The 23,731-nt window shown below is 40.3% G+C and overlaps 2 protein-coding genes across 2 annotated transcripts in view; both read right to left on the reverse strand.

Moving 5' to 3' along the window:
* Positions 1-325: 325 nt before the first annotated feature.
* Kdm3 (Lysine demethylase 3) lies at positions 326-13,157 on the reverse strand. Its single transcript, XM_011507374.1, has 9 exons — positions 12,801-13,157; positions 7,094-7,313; positions 5,708-6,156; positions 5,186-5,396; positions 4,799-4,947; positions 4,053-4,352; positions 3,182-3,622; positions 2,039-3,054; positions 326-943 (listed from the first exon to the last, which is right to left on the reverse strand). The coding sequence occupies exons 1-9, from the start codon at positions 12,978-12,980 to the stop codon at positions 520-522; spliced, it is 3,390 nt and encodes a 1,129-aa protein (XP_011505676.1). The 5' UTR covers positions 12,981-13,157; the 3' UTR covers positions 326-519.
* Positions 13,158-14,015: 858 nt separating this feature from the next.
* LOC105368369 (myb-like protein Q) overlaps positions 14,016-23,731 on the reverse strand; it is a 51,038-nt gene continuing 41,322 nt past the window's right edge. Inside the window, exons 4-11 of the mRNA XM_011507375.1 lie at positions 19,569-19,810; positions 19,244-19,481; positions 18,580-19,155; positions 17,387-17,860; positions 16,817-17,220; positions 15,866-16,340; positions 14,991-15,143; positions 14,016-14,414 (exon numbers count right to left, since the gene is read on the reverse strand). Of these exons, the coding sequence (XP_011505677.1) occupies positions 14,016-14,414; positions 14,991-15,143; positions 15,866-16,340; positions 16,817-17,220; positions 17,387-17,860; positions 18,580-19,155; positions 19,244-19,481; positions 19,569-19,810 (2,961 nt within the window). The remainder of the gene's footprint in view (positions 14,415-14,990; positions 15,144-15,865; positions 16,341-16,816; positions 17,221-17,386; positions 17,861-18,579; positions 19,156-19,243; positions 19,482-19,568; positions 19,811-23,731) is intronic.

The following is a 23,731-nucleotide window of genomic DNA, read 5'->3' on the forward strand; positions in this document are numbered from 1 at the left end:
CGTCGTGTCGATACCAAGGTTGTGTCTGTCCCTCTTGCAAATGTCCTCTTTATATATATCACAATGGTTGTGGTGTCGCGTGCGCGACCGCCTGTTCATCACCGGTCGCGTGACAACGCGACCATACGTCGGTTCTCGATCAACGAATCGAATACAATATATATATCACAAGGTTATGATTAGAAGGTGGGGTGAGGTGGGGTGAGGTGGTGTGGTGTGGGGTATGGTGTAGTGTCGTCTGGTGCTTTCGTTGTTTCTCTCTCTCTCTCTCTCTCTCTCTCTCTCTCTCTCTCTCTCTCTCTCTCTCTCCGTGTTCGTATTTGTGGCTGCACCTTCTCGTTTATTCGCTCTGTTTTTTGTGTGCTGTGTGTTGTTGCGTGTTATGTACTGTGGACGTGTTGTGCGTGGGGCCAAGGATGGGGTCAGTCGACAATCCCGTCAACGGATTCGCGTAGCCGCACGCTTGCTTTTGACCAGTGTTGCTGTCTCGCCCGTGAGGAGACTCGCCGACATACGACATTACGTGCCGTCGCTCTTCTCGGGCTTGAGCTTCGTCGATTTGGCCTCGGCTACTGTTACTGCTGTTGCTGCTACTGCTGCTGCCGCAGCGCCAGCCGCGGCGACCGCGGCTGCGGTTGTTACTCCGGAGCCCGACTTCTCGCTCTTTATCCTCGCAAGAGTTTCTTCCTTTACGGTGTCGAGAGCCGTGAGCGAGTCCTTGACCGCATGGTAAATGATGTTCTTGATCTGGAGCTTGTCCTCGTGGTTCGTGTGAGTGTCGGAGAGGGCGCGGAACTCCTGCGTAAGGTGAAAGCAGTGGGATATGTTCTCGGGTGAGACAAAGTCCTCCGCGACCTTTATGCAGTTGTGGAGATTTCGCACCTGGTGGGGCGCGCCCGCAGGCACGAACACGGCGTCACCCAGGCACTGGACTATTGCGTACCTGTGGATTTTCCAAGTTTCATCAGCACAAGAATTATAAAGAAGCTTCCATTGTGAAAATTCGAGGCATCATTTGCTTTGCTCGAATTCAAATTCCAATTCAATCGTCGAACATAAATCGCTTTAAAATTACGTAAACCAAGGCGCAAAAGTCAGCCTTTTCTTACTTATTTATATTAGATTTAGGCGTTTAAGTGCATATTAAACGTATATAAATAATATAATGGAATGAAATTTCGGTAATATGTCTTGAAGAAATTAATGTTCCAAGAATCATTTAAATATTGCATTAGGGATATTTTGTATAAATTTTGAATATGTGCCGAGTCAATTCAAGTCTATAAAGTTTTACGATCGATAGATCTTAAATAGAATGAAAAGTTGGAAAGTTTTTATTTACAAAACTTTTATTTATAATACTTTATAGACGTGACAACCTTCTTTCATATCAAGCGCGTGAAAATCGGAAAAATTTGGAAAGAAATTTCTTTTTCAAAATGTCCAATGTGAGAATTGGAGGAGAGCGATGAGTAAAAAAAATAGCAAAGTTTTAAAAAAATTTTGATTTTACAAATGTATTTGGAAAGAAGAATTTCATTTTAACGATAACTTTTTAATAAATAGAAATGGTGTATAATCACACTTAGCTTTACACTGCAAATAATATATTAACAAAATTTAATTGGGGGGGGGGGCAATAAAATTCTAGGTAAGAGTCTGATCTACGGACTTTTGATTGAAATAGTTTGAAAACTTGATATTAACAATTAAATGTTGTACGGTTTATTAAATTGTTGCGGGCAGATAAGAGACAATGATAAATCTTTAAATCCGATTTTTAAATAATAAACTTTTATTAGACATTTGTCATCGTATAATTAAAGCAGCAGAGACGACGACAAAGTCTTAAAAGCTCTAGATTTTGTCGTGAGAGCGTGGAACGTGTCGGAACTAACGTCTCTTGGCATCCCAGAGTATCGTTTCTCATCTCCTCAGCCGTCTCGCTCGCTCAAGCCTGCCCCTCGCCGTCCCTCGCCAGCGCCCCCTCCCCGCCACGCCATCAATAAAAATGCCAAGGCTTTGCCAAATAACTCACCCTTCGACGGCGTAATCGCGGTAGAGTCGCTCGCGCAGCGGTCCATCCAGGTAGAAGCTTTGATCGTGGATAGGATCGTGGTGCGGCTCGAGCCTCGCGCCCTTCTCCAGGGCCACGGCGTTCAGCATGTCACGGATTTTGTCGGCGTCGCGCGCCGCGTATATGTGCCAGAGCGCCCCGGGGATCTCGCCCTTCTCGCGGACGCGCCTCCGCGTAAGTATATCACAGCCTGCCTCATCGATCGCCTTGAGTGCCTCTTTCACGTGCTCGTCCCTGTCGCCGTCCTTGGATATGCCGACGTAGACCATGACATTGACCGCGTCGGACACGTCGAGGTGTAGGTTGGTGGTGCCCTTGTCCGGGTAAAGGGCCGAGCCGTACGCATTGTACATTTTGGGTCCGAGGTCCGGCCTGGTAAAAGTATCCGGCAGCCTGCTGGTGAGGTTGAGCCTGCCGTACCTGTGCGTGTACTCCGAGAGGGGCACGCACTTCATGAGGTCGGCGAACCTCGCCGGCAGAATGTCGGCAAAGTCGCCCCTCGACGGCCAGTCTTTGAGCTTGAGTAGCATCGCGTTACCCTGCTCGTCCTTAAGGCGCTTGGACGAGTGCTCGAAGCCCTCCCAGAACTTCCACATTGGCTGCTTAGGCACGAGATTACCGGTCATGCAGTTAACGAGGTCGTTCTTCTGGTCGCCAAAGTCCTTGGAGAAGCTGTCGGGATGCCAGAGGTCCTTGTCCAGGTGCTTGTGCACGTCCGACACAATGACCGGCTGACCGCGTTTCCATTGGTCCTGGAATATCCTGTAATTCTTGGGATTGTTGGGATCCTGGAGCCGTAGGAGCTTGCCGTCGCAGAGCCACGAGTGCGGCACCTCCGGATACAGAATCTTGCTCTCGGTCAGTGTCATTATCCTGATTGGCAGTGGATCGCGACCGCGCTGTGGGCACTTGTATCGGCGCACAAAATGCTTGAGTTCGCGGGGCTTCTCGTCGTCCATTCCCGCCTCTTCCTCCTTCTGCAAATTCAGCCATTCAAAAGGTTATTCGAGCTTATTTTATTACGGAGCTCAACGCTATTCATCAACGACATACATCGCGATAATGCGACAACGAACCGTTAATAATAATAAGGCGAGACGTTACCTTGACGCTGTGCTCGATGACACTGCTTATGACCTCGTTGAGCGTGTCCATTTTTGACTTTTTGCCGGCTTTGGCGAGGCTATTTTGGCTGCTATTGGTGCTGGCGAGGGTGGAATCGTTGGCATTGGCTCCGGAAGCGGCACCGTCGCCCGTCGTCGCGTTATTCGTCCCACCGCTGTCCGGCGAATTGGACCTGGAGCCACTGCCGTTGGGCTTGTGAGATGGCCGTATGAGAAGCTCCCGGAGGGTGGAGTGATTGCCGTCCTGGTCCTCGTCCGAGTCCGAGTCCGTGTCGCTCTCGTTCTTATCCTGATTCTGTAGGGCGACGTCCGCGAGCCAACTGAGGGGCGAATTCTTCTCATCCCCGTTCGTTCGGCCATTGCTGCCACTCTCGCTCGAATTGCTGCTACCTCCGCCGTCCTTCTTCCTCTGCTTCTCCTGCTACGATAATGCCCCGGTGAGGGGAGTTAATTTTTTTTGTCCAATTTAAGGGGTCGGCGGGGGGGACTTTTAAACACGCCTGACTCAGAGTTAAAAAGCTCATGATTACATAATCACGATCGTTCATTTATTGTTTAAATAAAAATTCATCATTTTAGTGAAGAGCGATTTTGCCAATAAGTGGTATAAAAATTCCGTGCATCCTCCAATCGATTGCACTTACTTTATTTATTTAAAAATCGAGATGATTTACACGTTATCATTATGGATGGCGTTATATTTATGAAAACTTTGCGTTTAAGTTGACTTGGCGTTTTATCAATTAGCTATGATGCGTCGAGTGCCTAATCGAAGCGATGCGCAAGCACCTCGTAAATAAATAGATGAGTTTGGCGCTTGGAAAACGGACATTTTGCATTGGTGTGCTAACCTTGATCTCTTGCTGCGCGTTGCCGTTCATCACGGACACGAGGTCGCCCTTGATCAGGCTTCTCAGGTTCTCGTTAGTTGGCTTGACCGCCAAATCGCAGCTGCAGTGCTTGGCGATGCCCCACTCGCTTCTGCACTCGTGGAGGCGTTGATCGATTTGTATGAGGCAGTCGGCCGGAATGATTTGAGTGAGCAGGAGTTGCTCGGGCACATGGGTCTGTCGATTCGCACATAGGAGCCAGGCGTACTTGTCCCGACCCTTGCCGCTCTCCGCCCACACGACCGTTTTATTTTTACGAGCCTGAAGCATTAATGAATAGGGAGGTGAGGGGATGAATTTCTCGTCATCGTCGTCGTCCTCGGCTAAGAGTAAGCAGGGCTGGTAAAGGGATTCGAATGGCCTTCGTCGGCAATTTATCGGGCATTTCACACCGTTTTCGATGTTGAATTTATTTATATTTACTACATACGTATTTTACACTGGTATTTTACACGAGTTTAAAAATGCTACTACGATACTCGCTTCATATGTATTTCTTTATTTGTTGGTTGGTTGGTTGGTTGGTTGGTTTGTTTGTTTTTTTTTCTCATAATTTTAATATCAACATCACATAATGAAATAATGGATTATAGGTGAGGCTATGATGTAATCGGTTGCTGCTTATTCAGAAATTATAGTGTACGTGGAGAATAATTACACGACTTTAATTTAATTTAAGAGCAATGAAAGTATCAATATTAATTTACCTCGTAACAATCTATGCAAACAACGAAGCCGCACTTGCCGCAGGTCCAATGATAGTTGAACAGCGTTGTATCACAGAGATCGCACATTTCTCGGACTCCTTTAACGACTCGCTTCCAAATTACCGGCTGCTCTCCGAGATCCGAACCCACTGCGACGAATATGAGAAAGAGAATCATGTTGTTAGTCACGGTAACACATTGGATTTCAGTGATATTAAATTGCATTTACATATTAAATGCTTCACATAGGAAAGATAAGAAAAGGTGCAACAACAACAACAAATATATATATATATATATATATATATACTATGTCTTTAAAGATATCGTTGTAGATAATATTTCCATATGAATCCAGAAACGTATGAGAGATAATTTTGTAATTACCTCTAGCTAAATGCTCTTCGACCACGCTCTTCTCTTGATGTATAAGATCACAAAATTGGTCTCCTACTTGTCTAATAATTTGATATGCCAATTCAATATCAAAATCCGATTTATCCCAATCCTTTTTACCATCCTTTTGTGTTTCTTCCGTGTACTTATCTCGTTTTATTAATCTGTTGTCTTTTCCTGGTAGCCAAAGTTGTATATCATTCTGGAAATAGGATTTATAAAAAACGATCCAATTATTTTTTATCGAAACGTCTGAATCGGGTGCAAGCACCTAGGCATAAAGCGTGGGTATACTCCATCCACTTAAATACAAATGAAAACTTTTACAGATCAAAATTGGCATTACATTAAATTAACTGCAATTTATACGATTCAATTACTGTTAAGTTAATGTAAGTTAAAATAACATTATTGTCGCAGAAAACTTCTAATGACACAACAATGCGGATAATCAAGGAACCAAGCAATCGCGAATGGAAAATTAAAGTAATTAAATAATTTAGAAATGCTCACTTCGTCGGCGTCTATGTAAGGGTCATTGAAGCCTGCCATAACAAGCGTTCCAGACTTGGTATATTGCATCCTTCGGAAAGCGTAAAATCTACAGAAAACAGTTATACTTCTAACGGAACAAATTTTGTCTCGCTGGTTGGGGGTTAATCTGCATTCTCGACACTTGGATATTCTTGTGCATGTGTAACGTATGCATAAATCATCCTGTATCCAGCTTTGACCTGTTTTTATCAATTTCTCTTCATCAGGCTTGTCTTCCATTGTACTGATTCGATTATTTCTTCTCTTTTTGCTCTTATTACTAACACCACTAGACTTGCTACTATCTATTCGCTTTTTTTTTTGACGAGGTTGATAGTCTTCTTCTTCTTCTTCTTCTTCCTCTTTTGTTTTAATATCTTTTGTGGTCCTTGGTTTTCTTCCTCGTTTTTTAGGGACCTTTTTATTCCCTGTAATATTAAAATAAGAAATTTTTTATATTACAGACAGTAGGGCAAGTATAATAAACACAGATAGATATATTCGATGGCAATTGACTTTATAACTTTATACTACCAAATCACTTGGTTAAAAAGTGAGTTTGAACGTATACTCGTTTGAGAAAAATTGTTAAAATTGCGTGCATGCAAAATTTTATTTCAATCAACAATCAACTAAATAAGTTGCCTCTCAATATTATTAAATTATAGGCAAATGGAATAGTTTTAAGCATTAGTTTATGCATTATGATTGGAATAAGCGTAGTCAAGATTGATAGTTTCTAATCATTATTTGTAGCATCTGAAATTTGAATTCCGAATCAAATTTCAAGAATGAACTTTTAACTAGAGAATAGGTAATTATTTATATCATTCATCTGCCTCGGTTGGATACACCATACTGTTGAACTCCTATTCCCAGAGATTTTAATAGATGTATGTCTGTAGGTTAATTTTGAGAATAACAGATATACATAAACAATGGTTATTTGAAAAGTATGTTGAATGATGGTGTAAGGTAGTTGAGAAATAAAGAGAAGAAAAAATAAACATTTTCCAAGTATATGCAGAATGACACCGCAATTGGCTGTGATATTTACTAGGGTACTTCAGGGAAGAAGAAAGGTTAATGATTAAACAAAAAAAAAAAATAAAACAAAAAAAAAACAAAAAAAAAACAAAAAAAAGCACAGAACCATAAACTCTTAACAAGACATCGAACGCGAGTCTCCTAGAGATTTTTTCTTCCATTCACAGAACGCAAAATAAACACCAGCGCGACATTGTTTTCATTTCTCTCGACTGTTACCCTAACCGTGCAAGTGAACATAGCTCACCCGACGACAGCAACTTATAATGGAATGTTTGTTTTTTTGTTTGGTTTTTAGTTTGCTACACGTCAACTAACCGTTTCCCGAGGCTTTGTAGGTATCAATCGTGGATATTTGCATGACGGCTCGAGCGGGGAATCGCTGTTCGCTGGAGTCGCTCACTGATCCAGCCTCGCTCTCGTTACTGGACTCGCTACCGACGGCTGCGCCTCCTCTACCCTGCTTCTGTTTCTTTCTCCGGCGCTGCTCCTGGACGGCCGTTTGCTGTTTCCAGGCGGCTCCCTTCTTTCGCTTTACCTACCACACAGACATAGATTATTTATAGTAGTCAGCCAGTTCACCACCTCCTCTCTCACTCAATTTCTATTTCCCTCTCCCAGTACCAGATCACCCCACACTGTTCAACTCCCCCTCCCGAACCCGTAACATGAGCTATCGCGAGTCGTTTCCTGCTCATTTGTAACGAGAACTTCGGATACTTGATATCAATTATACAGGATAGAGGTTACAACAGCGCCAGTACTTCCGTAATTCCATCGATTCTCCGTACAATAGTTCATAAAATGCTCTCGCTAATGTATGTAATTGCCTAATAATTCTTTGCATCAATCGTATCAAATAGTGACAGTGAACTTTTCTTTTCTCAACCGCATTCACATATTGCGGTTTTTTTTTGTTTTTTTTTTGACAACCAACAATCACAATGCGTAATCAAATTTCAAACAATTAATTCAAAAACTAAATCTATCTGACATTAGTGCGGCGGCTCATTAAATCATAAACAATAGCTTTTAGAACAATTTGAACATTATTTTTATACCTCTTGTTTATTAAGCCTCAATGTAGTATGTATAATCAGACTTTTTAGGTTCTTTTAAACTTCAATTTTGTATATGCAGCGAGTATTGCGTGTACAAAGATTAAAGAGAGACAAAAAAAGAAGAGGAAAGAAAAAAAAAATTTTTTTCGTAACATTGCAATCAATTATTGCTCATTTACGTTTTACTTATCACATTAAGAATGCCACCAAATGATTAACAAATTTATCTACAATGCACCAACAATTCCAACTTTTCATTCTTTTACAAAATAACAGATTATCAAATTGCCATCACAATTCTCAATTTTTTTCAACCAATTGGCATATCACACTAATCAAGCACAATTCATTTTATAAAAGACTCAATATTATAATAGAGAATAAAATAATAATAGAGAATAAAATAAAATAAAAAAATTTAAAAAAAAAAAAAAAACAAACAAACAAAGAAAACGACTCTTGTTGTGGGAATTAACTATCTTTCAACTTGTTTATTTTCTTTTGCTTGTTTATATATTCAGACATTACAAGTGATCGTGATCTAAATTAAATATAAACAATAACCTGCAATCTTAAAAAATAAACAAACTGTATTCCATTCTTTGAATGATGCAAATTTCGAATTTATGTAATGTAAACAGTAAACAATAATGACGCTGTACAAATTTTTTTCGTATTAATTTCGCTAAACAATTTTATTTCCATCTTATTGCTTACAATGTGTGAAAATCCTTTTTATCAGGGCACTTATATAACGCATTTTTATAAAAGGGACGCGACCCTTTACCCTACGATTCTTATGCAATCACCATTAATAATCTCGTTGCAATTCTTCGGCTTGTTCGAGCAGCTAACAATCGAATAAAGATATTTCCATTTCCGCCAAAAAGCACACATTCTAATCATCGGGCGACGATGTTTACACTGTCACTACAATAATAAATAATTGCCGTTTTATTTAATAGCAGCCAGATATTGATGCCATGTGACGCACTTTTAGGTTATATTTCATTTATCATACCACAATATAATAGCGAACCTACCAAATTAACGAGGAGAATATCTTCCATCGATATCTTAAGGCACACGTAATTCTTCTCACTCGCGTTGTAAAAAAAAAAAAAAAAAAAAAAAAAAAAATGTTTCTTTCCCTGGCTCTTTTAAAAGGGGGCGAAATCAACTTCGGGGTAGTTAAATCAAAACGAGGAACAAATTTATAACGACGCCGAATTGGGGAGACGCGACAAAATGTGTAATCGCAATGGCGTACCAACTTCCTCGTGAAAGGTGATCGACGCTTGGCGGCGCTCTATGCCTACGGCCAAGCGCGCTAAATTCAAAATTTCTCATTATTCCGAACATTCACAAGGGCTTGCATTCGTCCATTTTTTTTTCTTTTCTTAATACAATATCGTTTAATGATAATTTTTAGACAATCCGGAGGTTACATAAGCTACATTCTCCTCCTCCTCCTCCTCCTCTCTCTCTCTCTCTCTCTCTCTCTCCCTCCTTCCCTCCTCTCTCTCTCTCTCTCTCTCTCTCTCTCATCAATGAAAATGTATTTGACTTTCAAACAATACTTGCTTACTAAATGGGTATGTAAAGTTGTAAATAAAAATATAACTTATTGACTTTTCTATTTAATTTAATTACTTCTAATACTACGTTTAAAAACTATTTCTTCTTCTTTTCTCTCCTCCCTCTCTCACTCTTTCATTTCACACACTCTCTCTCTCTCTCTCTCTCTCTCTCTCTCTCTCTCTCTCATTTCACGCTTTTTAACTTTTTGGCAATGACATATAATCTTCTCTGATTAATCGTTCGAACGCTCTGTTACATGCCGCTTACGCGAATTTATAATATTTACAATTTTATATTAGTCTCGTTTTATAACAATAAAAACTTTAGAAAAGTCATAATTAACGTAATAATTGCTGCTCTCTAATACTACAAATGAGATATTTCATATGATAAAATTGGATTATCATAATGTTAGCAATATTGGCTTATTTTTTAATGCGAATGAGATCAGTTTCAGAATCACAACGTGTCCTTTAATATATATATATATATATCATTGATAAAGAGCACGTTTGTTGAATTTTCAATTTATATCTATTTTTACGGGATTCCGGGAATTTTCGCATATTTATTATTCGCACGTAATTATGCTACGTAATTTACTCGTCGTGAAATGAAAACAAATATCGTCCATTATAAATAATAATCTGGCCGTCGATATTGTCGCAATTATAGTTCGCAAATTCTGGTTACGTCTAACTTACATGTGATAATGAAAAAATCTCTAGGATATATCACCTTATCTTTCTTAACATTCTATGTATACGCCCAAATATAGGAATTAAAGAAGTGCTAAGCATATCTTCTTTGCTTGTAAATACCTAAAGTGTTCGAGAGGTCAACCAAGTTTTATACATTATTCACACTTACACTAAACTCTCTACAGTAAAAGCGTTTGTGATGCAGTTATGCGTTATAAGTGGATAAAATAATTAAATATGTTTGGAAAAAAAAAAAAAAAAAAAAAAAAAAAGAAATTATCGGATGTTATAAGGAAAATGTCGAATTCGATGCTCTTTAATACAGCTAAGGTTTATCCGCCATATTGAAGTATAAAAATTCATTCGCAAAATCAATGCCATAATCATTAAAATGTCATTGAAGAAGATAATAAAATTAAATAAAGTTGATGAATACGCAAAATTTTTAATAATTATCGAATCTGCTACTGTGAGCTTAAGCAAAACCGTATTTACAATTTAGCCTTTAAAATATAAAACGCGGCGATAAAATACATTAAAAACAAAAAAAAAAAAAAAAAACAAAAAAAAAAAAATAAATACATATATGTATATATATATATAATTTTAGTCGATGTAAAAATGTGTGGCCATAAATTTTTAATAATGACATGGTCATATTTATAATAGCTAATAAAAATCCGTTTAAAATTTATGTATAAGAAAATTTATAGTTGTTATTAATCAACTCATTTAATCATTAAATTAGTCGATAAAATTATTGTCTTGATTATTTTTAAAATGTCTTTGCCTACCAGATTTCTCGATCATAACGACATACCCTTAATTATAATGGAAATTTTTTAACAAAATTTAGTGCCCCGTCAAAGATACTCACGAATTATATTACTTTGCAATGTTGTTAAAAGAATATTTGAAACTTCTATTGAATACCAAAGCTTCACTAATACATACAGGCATTCAAATATTATTTTCCCATCTAACAAAACTGTCGTCTATATATTATATAGTGAGTAATTAAATAAAATATTTTATTTATTACATTACATATTTTAAACGGATAATTATTAGCGAAATAAGCTATTAAGAAATAAAAAAAAAAAAATAAAAAAAAAAAATAAAAAAAAAATTAAAAAAAAAAATTAAAAAAAAAAAAAAGCCTATAAATTGTCCGTAAAATGTGCGCAAAAGAGCATAACAAATGAAAAGAAGAAGCAAAACCATACGCAGAAAAACCTATAGTGTGTATTAAAAATTAAGCTATACCCTGGAAGTTCTTGAGTGAAATATTATAAATATAATCTGAGGGAGTTGCGAGAATTAATACTAAATTATTTTCCTCCGCATTGAAAAATTGGTGGTAATCTTAATATATTGACATTATTGAATAGCTTAACTGCAATATCGAAAAATTTAGATTTATGTAAGATACACAATTAGTTTCTCAACATAGCGTAGATTATAATAAAATAATGATTATCCGAATAAAACTATGTAATACTCATCAAAGCTCTTGAATTTACATAGTTATCTCGTCACCTTATCAATCTATAAATACTATTCCGTAATAAATGCCTTCGGTCTTATTTTTCTATTTTCTTGTTTACTACGATACTCTTGAGCACGATTATATATTTATCGTTGTGTGAAACATGCATAAATAACGATAATATAAATTTACAAAATTATCGGACCCAATTCCCCACTCCCCACTCTTGCGCGTTAATTGTATTCTCGAATTTGAAAGATAATATTTGAATTGCGATTAGTTAGTCGAATGTTTCAACGAAAACATTAATATATTATATGATAAAAATATGGCCATTAAATACATAGAAACGATGTGGTTATACCTTATCCCATTAATAAAGATTTTTAAGTCGTAAAACACGGTTAGTACTGAGAAGATGGTAAATGAAGCTTATAGCGAGCTCTGTCTTACTGCAAAAACACACAATCGGATGTTTTTCTCGCATCAAAAAATTAAAAGATAAAAACCGTTTCCCCGTACGAGTCAAGATAAATTTATGACATTCTCAAATTTACAAAGTCTCGTAAAAATAAGCTTACCGTGTAAAGGTTACCGAAAAAAAAAAAAAAATAATAATAATAAAAATAATAATAATAATAATAATAATAATAATAAATACAAGCTAATGAATCTATTGAAGTAGTTATGACTCATCGCTACTAGTTTGCTGAATAAATGCGATTTTCATTTCTGATTGAGGGGAAAAAGCGTAGCGCGCGCTCTCTCTCTCTCTCTCTCTCTCTCTCTATATATATATATATATATATATATATATATATATATATATATATCACTGTTAAAGCGTTAACATATTAGCATCGAGCGTTTCGATCCTCCACCAAATCGCTGGGACAGTTAAAGAGATACGAGGAGGAGTCGGAGAAACAGATGTTTTACGAAAAGTCCTATTCTCCTAAACGGTGTTTTTCTGCGTATAGCCAACCAACCAACCAACCAACCAACCAAACAGACAGACAGACAGACGGATAGAGGTTCAAAAGAAGAGTAGAAGAGTAAGAAAAATAAAAGAATAGAAGAAGATGAAGATGATGAAGAATCAGAAGAGATGGGGTATAAGCGAGGTGGTCGGAGAAAGAGCAGAGGCGTATCTTCCTCAGTCTCTCGTTCACGAAGCTAATGAATGCGCGTACCTTGGGCGGTTTCCGCTTGGGTGGCGCCTTCCTCTCGGGCTCACTATTGGACGAGTCCTCGTGGAGGCTCTCCGAGTTGGCCGTGGCCGTGGCCGCTCCGTGACCGTTGACAGACTCCTTCACCGGTGTCTTGCGGGATTTAATCGTCACCTTGGATTTATTGATGCTGTTTACGGCCATGGTGCCGATGTTGTGGATCGAGTTCACGGCACTGGGCAAACTCGTCGTCGACGACGTCGTAGTCGAGGCCGCCGACGAGGATGAGGAAACGGACGTCGTCGTGGTCGTCACGGGAGCCGTCGTGGAGTTTGCACTATTGTCCTTGTCTTTGCCTGCATTAAAAATATCAGCGTGTTATCGATCTTCCAATTGCCGATTTTGTGTTTCAATTAAAATGCATTGATAAACAAAAAAAGGTAAAAAAAAAAAAAAAAAAAAAAAAACGAAAAGAAAAAATTCACAAAAGTTCAATTATTAATCGGCTAGGTGAAATTTTTTCATAATTTTGAAAGAAAAATCAGAATAACAGGAAGAAAGGGTACGATAAAGAAAGGGGCAAATTTATGTTCTTTTATTATCTCTGCCTAGTCATACCAACAATATCATCTACAAATTGCTTAACTATTAAGCAGAACTACCTGATATTCCCCCATAGTACAAAGATTTCCTTACATTACCCGAACATTTAAATTCTTAACGTAATAAAATGAATCATCGGTTTTATCTCTGTTACTCCGTACTAATAATTCGAAATTTCTTTAATTAGCTCTTAAATAATCGAGCAAAGGCCACAGTATTATAGCGGCATATTAGTTTAAGCTCGAAAGCAATTAAGAATTTATTTAATATATAATAGCAGAATAATATTATCATTATCCGTAAGCGGAGAAAATATTAAAGAACTGCTTTCTTTGACCCGACCGATTTCTCTGAACGAGTAACGCCCCGTTGCATCTGTTGCTTTTACAACAAAAGTATCTATTGCCAGACGCATGGGAAGTAGCAACGTAAGCATGCGCAAACATCCGCAGCCCAAAATTTTTTGTTCAAATCAACAAAATCAACGCTATTGCATATGCTTCGGGCTCAACTATCTCCCCCCCCCCACCGGTCACAATGAGTCTCTAACGCAATCGTCTCGGCAATAAAATTGTTTTTTAATACATAATGTTCGAGACATAATCGACATTGTCTCGTTGATATAATTGAGGCGAGCTAAAGCAGCCCGATTATCGGCTCACCAGCATTGCCGTTTGCCTGCTTATTGGTAGCGATATTAAGCGGCAGGGTGAGGCAGGAGCCGCTGCCGACGATGCCCGTCGTGTCCTCCGTGCCGTCCTCGCCCGAGTGTCGCTGAAGCCAGGCCTTCTTAAGCTTGTGCACGGGGTAGCTGCTACTGCTGGGCGGTCGTGTCGGCGCCGGACTATCGGCCTTCACCGGGGTCGTCGAGCTCGGGGGTGGCGCTGGGCTCGGAGCCGGCGAGGCCGTGGTCGCGCCGGGGCCATGAGTCGCCGGATTCCCGGGTAGGGATCCGACGCTCCCGGCCGATGAAGGCCGTACCGAGCCGTCTCCGCTCGCCGTCCGCGGCGCCGGGGATACCGAAGGAACGTTCACCTGAGGACAGAAGCAACGAGAATATTGGCTCCCTTCGAACCACTGCCACTACACCGTCGTTCTCTCGCAATAACTTCTTAACGACCTCAACAGCCATCGGCCGACGGATAAGCACCAGCCTCTCGCAGCATCAATACCAATGTACGCAGAGTTTTGCGTGCTTTCCCCGATTATTATGACGATATCGCCGTTTCGTTACCACGATTTTCTATCGATACCACGAATTTGTATTGATCAATGCCGAATCAATTATGGTGTGGACCAGCGCGTAAATGATAATAAAGATATTTTCATGGTTATTACTGGGCCGAAATAAGAATTGCCAATAATATTTCCAATTTATTTAACGGCCTGTGATTTACCGTAGACAGAACACTCTATACGGAAATTATCAAACGCTTAATTTGCATTCTAAATTCGATTACAATACCACGCGGTAACTATCGGTAGCTTTTTTTTTTCTTCTTTTTGCATAATGCGACGTTAATGGCAGACGAATGGTCGAGCCGCACCTTGAGAGCCCAGGGCGACACCACGACGCTGGGGCACGTTGTAAAATTCAAGCAAAATGCTCACCTGGCTTTGGCTGTTGGATTGCGCGAGCAGCGCCGTATTGACGACGGTGGTGATGGTGGTGGCCGCCGAGGCGATGAGCGGACTCGGCTCGCTGACTCTCGCGAGCATCGGGGAGCCCGTCGCAGTCTGCACGGTCGTCACCGCCGGCTGCGTCTGAAAGGAACGATAGCGTTGCTTTCCGTTGATGCCACTTTACCTCCTTGCCCGTGTAATCACGATCGATTAGCCTTGGATGACTCCCCTTCTTCGCGGGTTCCCGGTCTTCCCGTCTCCACGCGTATCCCGATCCATTGTGCACACGTAGCCATATGTTTGTTTGCGGTACGCGATCGCGTGCGAATTGCCACGAGTTCATATCGCGTCGCATTGATTTGGGAAGAAAAAAAAAAGTAAGAAAAAATAAAACCCGAATGAGAGGAATTTGTAGGTTGATGCGAGGGTCGGGTAGAAGGTACGTCGTCGGTAGGCACATTGCAACGATTTCCCGGGCATTAAAAGTATAAGAAATTCGATTAATTAAAATTTGAAGCTCGTAAGTTTATTATATTGGCGGTATGGGATTGATGTCGCGTTCGTTGAATTATTTGCTTAAAATGTAAAGCAAGCAGATAGATATCGATATGATCGTATTGTCATTGGGTAGATTAAATTGAACTCGTGGATGATAAGAGCCTCATTTGTTTTAAATTCAAAGTTACTTGTACGTACAATCATCGTGCACCGCGATCAACGAGAAAATTTAGAACGTGAAGCAGGCGTAATCACGACAAGGACGTGACGTATCCCGTAAATCTTGTTTCATTTAAGGCGCATTATTGGCGTAACGAAGGAAGCGAACATTGCACGCGGTGAACGACGAATCTCCTCGGCCGTACCTGCTGATGATGCTGATGCTGATGCTGATGCAGCAGCAGCTGTTGCTGGTGCGACTGTTGGTGCGACTGCTGATGCGACTGCTGATGCTGCGACAGTTGTTGCTGATGGGGGTTCTGCGTCGTTTCGTCGAGCCTTCGCTTCTTGGCGAGCTCCAGGGAGACGGGCTGCTGTCCGTGGTCGCAGCTCTGGGGTGTGCTCGCCTTGCGCTTGGGCGAGCCGGACCTCTCCACGCCGAGATCCAGGGGCTGCGTCTGGAAGCTATTGGGCCCGGCGCCCACGGCCCCGAGCTGCTGGGGACTGTGCTGATGGTGAGCGATCGGGTGTACGATTCCCGGTGGTGGCCTCGCGATCGGCGCCAGGGCGGCGCTCGGGGGCAGTAGGTGCATGGGGGACGCCAGTTTTCTGGAAAGTGACAAGAGGACCTCGCGCTCAGCATTGCATCGTCTCTCACGATTTTGGATGGCAGAGAGCTTGCTGCTTGTGCGAAACCTTGAAACTCCGTTTCACCTGGTAAAGTTCCTCGTAACGGCTAATTTAAAGTGAAGTTTGTACGTAACGAAGATTACGAACCTTCTTCCATTACGCGCTGCCCTCTATATATTTTAGGAAAGTTTCCAAATGACAGATATTATTCAGTATAAAAGTTTGCTGTTCGAGCAATGTCTGACAACAAATAATGTTGTTGGCTCATGCTCGTTGAGCTCTTGCTAATCCTCGAATGTATGAAATATTGATTCATCGTGTCTTGATGGAATTTTCGTTTTGCGTTGTGAGACTGGATAAGGACGCGACTCGGTGTGAACGTGAAGGTAAATTCGCCCCGGGGCACAAACGCATATTGTGGAAAATTCACGCGATAAAGACGCGGACATAATGAAGGAATGGCTAAGCGATCGCTCTGTCATTTCCATCAATGGCTCTCGCAATGCAAGAGCGACGCCGATACTTACCCAATGCCAGGGGCGGAGTGCAACGACGGTGGTGGAGGCGGTAGTTTGGAGGCTCCCAGAGGACTACCGTAGCTCCTCGAATCGTAGGGGCTGCGACTGGAGTGAGCCGGCGGCGGTGGCAAATGGGCAAAGTGCGAGCCCGGATGATGGCCGATCGGCTGGAATGACGAGGCACCGTGACCAGGGAGTCCAGCGCCGCCTCCAGCTTTCGAGGTGAGAGGCAGCGGTACCGAGGACGAGCTCGTAGCCGAGGACAAGGAGGCCGAGGACGAGGAAGCCAAGGAGGCCGTAGACGAGGAGCCCAAGGAGCCCGAACCACTATCGGAGGCTCGACACACCGGCGTCCCCGTCATTATTCCCGAGCTCGGCTTACCGTAGATGTGCGACGGTGCTGGACTGCTTACCTGCGCAACCATACGTAACTATAAGCACGAGTCATTATAGAAATTTTTGCTCCTTAAAGGATATGAATAAAATAAAGAAGAAGAAAAAAAAACTCTCGTCTCCAATGTTTCCTAATCGATGATAGTCTCGACAGAGCTAGCTGAATCTACGAGGAGAGAGACGCACCTTGGGTTTGGATCCAGCCGATGCAGCGTAGTGCGAGGTAGGCGATGCGCTAGGCTGATGAGGATGATGTCCATGCGGGTAGGCCGAGTAAGGGCTTTTGGCTTGATGTGGGGGATAGGCGAGCTGGGGCTCGGGCCTGCTCAGGTATCTCGGTTCCGGTGGCGAGGGATGCGGCACCTGGGATACCGGATGCTGCTGCTGCTGCTGCTGCTGCTGTTGCTGCTGGGGCTGCTGGGCCTGTTGGGGCTGCTGGCCGTGGGGCGAGTGCCGGTTAACGGCCGGATGCTGAAGGCTCGTCGGATGGTGGGCGCTTCCCGGTCGACTGAGGTGTCCCGACTGGGGGCTGGCGCCAATAAGGCTTCCGGGTTTGGACTGTTGCGCAAGGTCGTTCTGCAAGTGGTGATGATGATGGCCATGGGGACTTTGCGTCGGCGAGCGACACTCGTACGGCGACTTATGCTGCGAGCTCGTCACCTGTTGAAATCCATACAGATAAAGAGCGAGTTAGACATTTGTCGGACATCGGCGCCGTTATTACCGATCGCTCTATGCCGCTTGACGGGCCGTTTGAACGGAGAGCGAGGGGTTCGGCGGTTGGGGGGTTGGGGCAAAACCGAAGAAACGCATTAGCGAGTTGGCAATAATGTTCCCATTTTGCTCGGCAATACTTTACGACCCAAGAATTATTGGATTGACGCCAGCCAGTCAATCTATTATACAAAACTGTTAATAGTGACGGCCCAAAATTAAGAAAAATAAGACGTTGCGGCGGGCGACTCTATTGAATTTATACTTGACAAAACTTGAAAATTTTCATTATCGGTCGAAGGTCGAAATGTATTCTTCAGCCAATTAGCCGAGTTTACTGTTACAAAGTTGTCGCTGAAAATTCTTGATATTTTATAAAATGCCGTCAACTAGCTTCATGTAAACGTTTGCTCTTAACATTCGTTTCCATTGCAATTAAAAATAGTACATAAAACTCGTTGTGATCGATATAGTTGAATATAGACGGACGCTGAAACAGCAAACGTCGACTCTGCACTAGAGCTTAAAAAAGTCGTGACTTGGCTCATCGAATGGCAAAGTACGTCGACTAAGGAGAGCGCGAAGTGAATGTAATGTGCCGAACCCGAGGATTGCCCGAGTACGTTAAGCGTGAGCAATGGTTGTTGGCTGTTGGCGATACTTACGGCGACGGGCTGAACATTGAGGTAAGACATCATCTTGGGGCTGGGCGAGTGTGCGGGCGCGACCACCGACTGCTTCGGATGCTGATCCCTGCTGACCTCGTTCTTCACGATGACGGAGCTCTTGTGATCGGAGAGCAGAGGCGGTGGATTGGGCAGTACGTCGCCCCTCGCTGACACGTGGTGATCCCTGTCGACAAGACCGACGACGCCCGGCTTGCATTGCTGGCCCGTCGTCGACTTGCTCACCTTGATGTCGTGGACGAAACCACCGCTCGGCTGATAGCTCGAGTAGCCGAAAAGGCTCACGTTCGGCTCGGCCTTTGGCAGGCTTTGGTGGGGCTGATGCACGACCTGTGGCTGCTGCTGCTGCTGCTGCTGCTGCTGCTGCTGCTGCTCGTGCCGAGCCGAGACGGACATCGACACAGCCGCAGCCGCCGCCACCGACGAAGACGAGGAGGAGGAGGAGGAGGACGAGGAGGAGGACGACGACGACGACGAGGTCGACTTGGAGGTGCGCGAATGAGCCGGCGGTGGTGGATAATCGACCTTGTTTGGGACGCTCGACGGTCGGGAAATCTGAAAATGCGATCGGAAATACGCCGTTAGAGAGTAATGCCGAATAAACGTATGCTGGAGGCATCCGGAAGAGTGAGCGGTAACCTACTTTGCCACTTTCAGCTGAAAACGTCAAGTGACAACTGACCTGTTGAGCGGACTGTGGAACGGCAGCCGCTCGAAGGTAGGCCAAACTCTGCTGAGCCGCGTATTCGCTTGCCTCCTGTTGCTCCCTCTGTGACCTCTCGGCAGCAACCTGAGCGGCAAGCTGGTGCTCTCGTTCCCGGTGCTCGCGTTCCTCTCGATCACGCTGCTCGCGCTCGCGTTCTCGCTGCTGCTGAGCGACACTGACAACCGAGTGCTGACTCTGGCTCGTTTGTTGCTGCTGCTGCTGCTGCTGTTGCTGCTGTTGAGGTTGCTGCTGTTGCTGTTGCTGGTGTTGTTGCTGCTGCTTTTGCTGTTGTTGCGGCTGCGATTGGGATTGCTGCTGCTGTTGCTGAGGCTGTTGGGGTTGCGGCTGCGGCTGCTGTGGTCCGGACGAACCTACAGGCGCGCCCGGATGATGGTGGAGAGGGGCATGGGTGCGTCCGGTCCCAGGCGGTGGCGCCAGAGGGATAAAGCTGTTCCACGCCATCGAGGCCGTCTGCATATTCCTCTGCACAAGAGAATAAGACACCTACTTCAATCAATACCGCTCTTTCATCGTGGGGCTCATTTGGTAATTTGGTAAAGCCGGTGGTAATTTGGACTTATGGGGTCGGGAACGTAAATTGCGGTTAAACTTTCGACTATAAATGTAAAAGTTGAAATTGATTTTTTTCAAAATGGACGGGATGGCTTGCGTGAATGTGTCAGCTTGTGCAGTCGCTAATATCGTTTGACTAAAAAAAAATAATAATAATAATAAAAAAAAAAAAAAAAAAAAAATAATGGTCTTAATGTTGTACAAATGTATTTCCTAGTTAATATTGGAAATTAATTACCCAGGCTGTTTGTCTGGCAATTAATTCGAGTACGACTTCGTTTCATAGATAATCGATAAAATAATAATAAAAAAAAATAATAATTTGTCTTGAAGCACTAAGTCAGTAGCAATAAATTCGTTATATTGATTTCTGATTCGCGAGTAACAGTGTTGTAGTTTTATGAAAAGTGCCGATAGAGCAGCGAATAGCAATATTGTTGGGAATAAAACATAGATAAAACATTTCATTTAATATTGCGATAATATTAAACTGGTAAATGAGTAATAATAAGTAATACAGGCGATATTCATATAAATGTTATCAATGATCAACATTTTTGTTCGAAAGATTCATTTGTATTTTCGTATCATATACGATTATTTAAAAAAATATTGTAAAAACAGAGTTTTCCTTATTTTATCTTATCGGCATCTTATTATATTGTATACTTATTAAAATACTCTCTTATCTCGATAAAACTGATTACATAGTAAATACATAAAACGGCTGACAGATAAGCTATTGAATTCACTGACGAAATTAATTCATATTATTATATCACAAACGAACGTTAAATTATGGACTCTTGGGCTAAGCATTTTATTTAAAAAAAGAATGCTGTTCCACATGCCCGTCATGAGCAATTAATTATCTTACAAGTTTTTTGTATTTTTAACTCGTCTAATTATAATCTTAATATCGAGTCGCTTGTTTCTGTGATTATTAAGTACTTACGAAATTTTTTCCATATAAATAACATCAAATATTGAAATTATCATACAACGTAACGTAGCAAATAAGTAGATAGATAATACCTGTACAAGGAGACAAGTTTTGTAGGTCAAATTACCATACCTGCATCAGCCGTGAATTTTACAAGCGAGATAGATAGATGGCAGACTACGGACTTACTTACACAAAGTTAGGCGACACGAGTACATAATCCGAATGGAAATATTCGCCCCCTAGAGAAAAGTACCTATCACTTTTGAAAACGCATGCTCGTACAAAAAAGGAGAGGAATCCTAATATATATATATATATATATATATATATATAGACGTGCAATATGCTTCTTAATTACATTCCAAGGAATTACAAAATTCTATAAATAATATTATAATTTTTAATCGACCGCATAAGCAAATGCTAATCGCGTGTAGAAGGCACATTAGAATTTAATAAAATACTTAATGTAGAAAAGTTCTTTGCCAAGGTCGTTGGGAATTTATAACAGTGTCGATGTTTGTTCAAAAAATGCGGAGCGTGACTCGTACAATATAAACGAGCACAAAAAGTTATTAAAACGTAATGTGCGGGTAACAATATTTTTAAGATGAATTATAAATAAATATATATATATATATATATATATATATATATATATATATATATATGTTTGGAGATTTAAAAAACTTCAGTGTACAATAGCTTACGGCAAAGTGAATTTATGGCATGACAATAGTGGATATTAAAAAAATTTTATTTGAACGAGATATATTTTTTTTTTTTTTCATTAATTAGGACATTAGTATTATCATTCAATTGCAAATAAGCAATGGTCACTGGCGCAAAACAAATATGTAAAATTTATCATAATATTTACGATATTACTATCCGGTAAATATTTATACATAATAAATCAATATTTTCCTAATTACACATAAACTTTTACTTCTACGAAACTTTAATAATCGTAAATATTTACTGTGAATTGTGAAGTAAAAGATGAGTGGGTAGACAAGGAAGCAATATCAGATTATACTTAAATAAGTAGATCTTGAATATGTGCAAGTATATTGTAAATAAAATTTTTGTTAAACGAAATTGAAAAATAAATGGTATTCTTATGTTAATAAGGTGGGTATTCTGGTTGCGAATAATAATGTCTAATAATAACAACAATAATGAGATATAAGATAATTTATTAGTTAATGTACAAGCAAATTGCAAATATTTAATGATTTTTCTTTTTCGCTCAAGCAATGATGTAATAAATAAATATGTAATTTAGATAAAGTAATTAAATAATTAATCAATATTCGAAATAACTTTTTTCAAATTAAAATACAGTTTTTCCTCGAAACGTGAGAAGCAAATGATTTTTCATTTCTCTGACAAAGCAAGAACGACTAGAAAAAAGAATAGAGGCACTTGGAATATATATATTTATAGTGTGCGAAGTGTGTATGAATTATTATTATTATATTAATATTATAAAGAGTAATTGTATTAATTTACTTTGTCAGATTGAATTTCCACTTTAAATAAAAAATATAGTTCATTCCCTTTAATCCCGTTAATTATCTTTGCTAATTATGATGCGTATAACTTACAATCGCGACAAATGAGAGTTTCTTTACGAAAAAATGAAAGAAAAAAAAAAAAAAATAAGAAAGAATGAAAAAGGAAAGAAAAGAGAAATTTTAATTTGTCACAAGACGATAGCCTCTGATGGTCGATGCGTTACGGTTGAATGAATGATGATGGCACTTCAACGTTTTCTATTTTAAAGATACGAGGCTTGTCATTTACTAAACCAACTTCCGTTTTGCATGTGTAAAGTATCCGAGTAAACTTTTAACAAGGACAATCTCTCTCTCTCTCTCTCTCTCTCTCTCTCTCTCTCTCTCTCTCTCTTCATTTAAAATTTAACGAACGTACCGAGATAACTTTTTATACACCGCGTAATTATATATTACAATTTATTCTATGCTGAATAAAAATTTATTTTCAACCGAAGAATGGCCTTTCTCACTACTCATCGAATAGATTTACTCTGGACAGAATTAAGTTAGAGCATTTAAACCGTCATAATTACGATAAGTAACTGGTAATTATATGCGTGGCTTCGCGTGTGTTTAACATACTCAATTATATAATACGAGACATACATTTTCCAACGACTCTAACTGAGTTAACATGTGTCAATCAACAACACAATCTATCGTGAAATATTCTACTTCAGGCGCAATTTATGAATTTGGATGAATGTCTTATCACTCTTGTTTGGTATCAATTGTCATGAATCATATAAGTATTTAAACATTCGAAATTGCCAACAAGCAGTAATTTTACGTCTAAAATTCCGTTTGCGTCCTTTGAAAAAAATGATGATCATGCACATTATTTATATTTACAAATGCATTAAATTATATGAATTTATGTTATTGACAAAGCAATCGCGTATACGTATTATTGCAGACATTGTTTTTTATGTACATTTAATCTTTTTTTATTATTGAAAAATTTTTTCTTTCTTACTTGCTTTTGAGTCAAGTTTGATGATTTTTCTCGATATTCGATATTCGATCCCTCATACATATTTATTTAACGCAAAAGTATTATCCGTTATACGACTGCTTACAAGATCTTAGCGGGAATTTCGTTATTATCATATTAGAATATTATTAAAATAATCTTGTTACTTGCATATTGGACGACGATTAAAATAAACAGTAGCCATTTCCAATGTCGACAAAGTATTGCGTGCCTTTCAATAGGTGTGTATTATCGATCTCATTTTTAGTCTGACCGAAGCAAAAAAAATATGTAAGTAAATAACGTGAATTTCTTTATTTTCAGTAAGTAATAATCGACGATGAAAAACACGAATTCCATTTATCTTTTAT

The sequence above is a fragment of the Ceratosolen solmsi genome, unplaced genomic scaffold, assembly GCF_000503995.2.
Source record: "Ceratosolen solmsi marchali unplaced genomic scaffold, CerSol_1.0 scaffold6, whole genome shotgun sequence".
In the NCBI taxonomy this organism is placed as follows: Eukaryota; Metazoa; Arthropoda; class Insecta; order Hymenoptera; family Agaonidae; genus Ceratosolen; species Ceratosolen solmsi.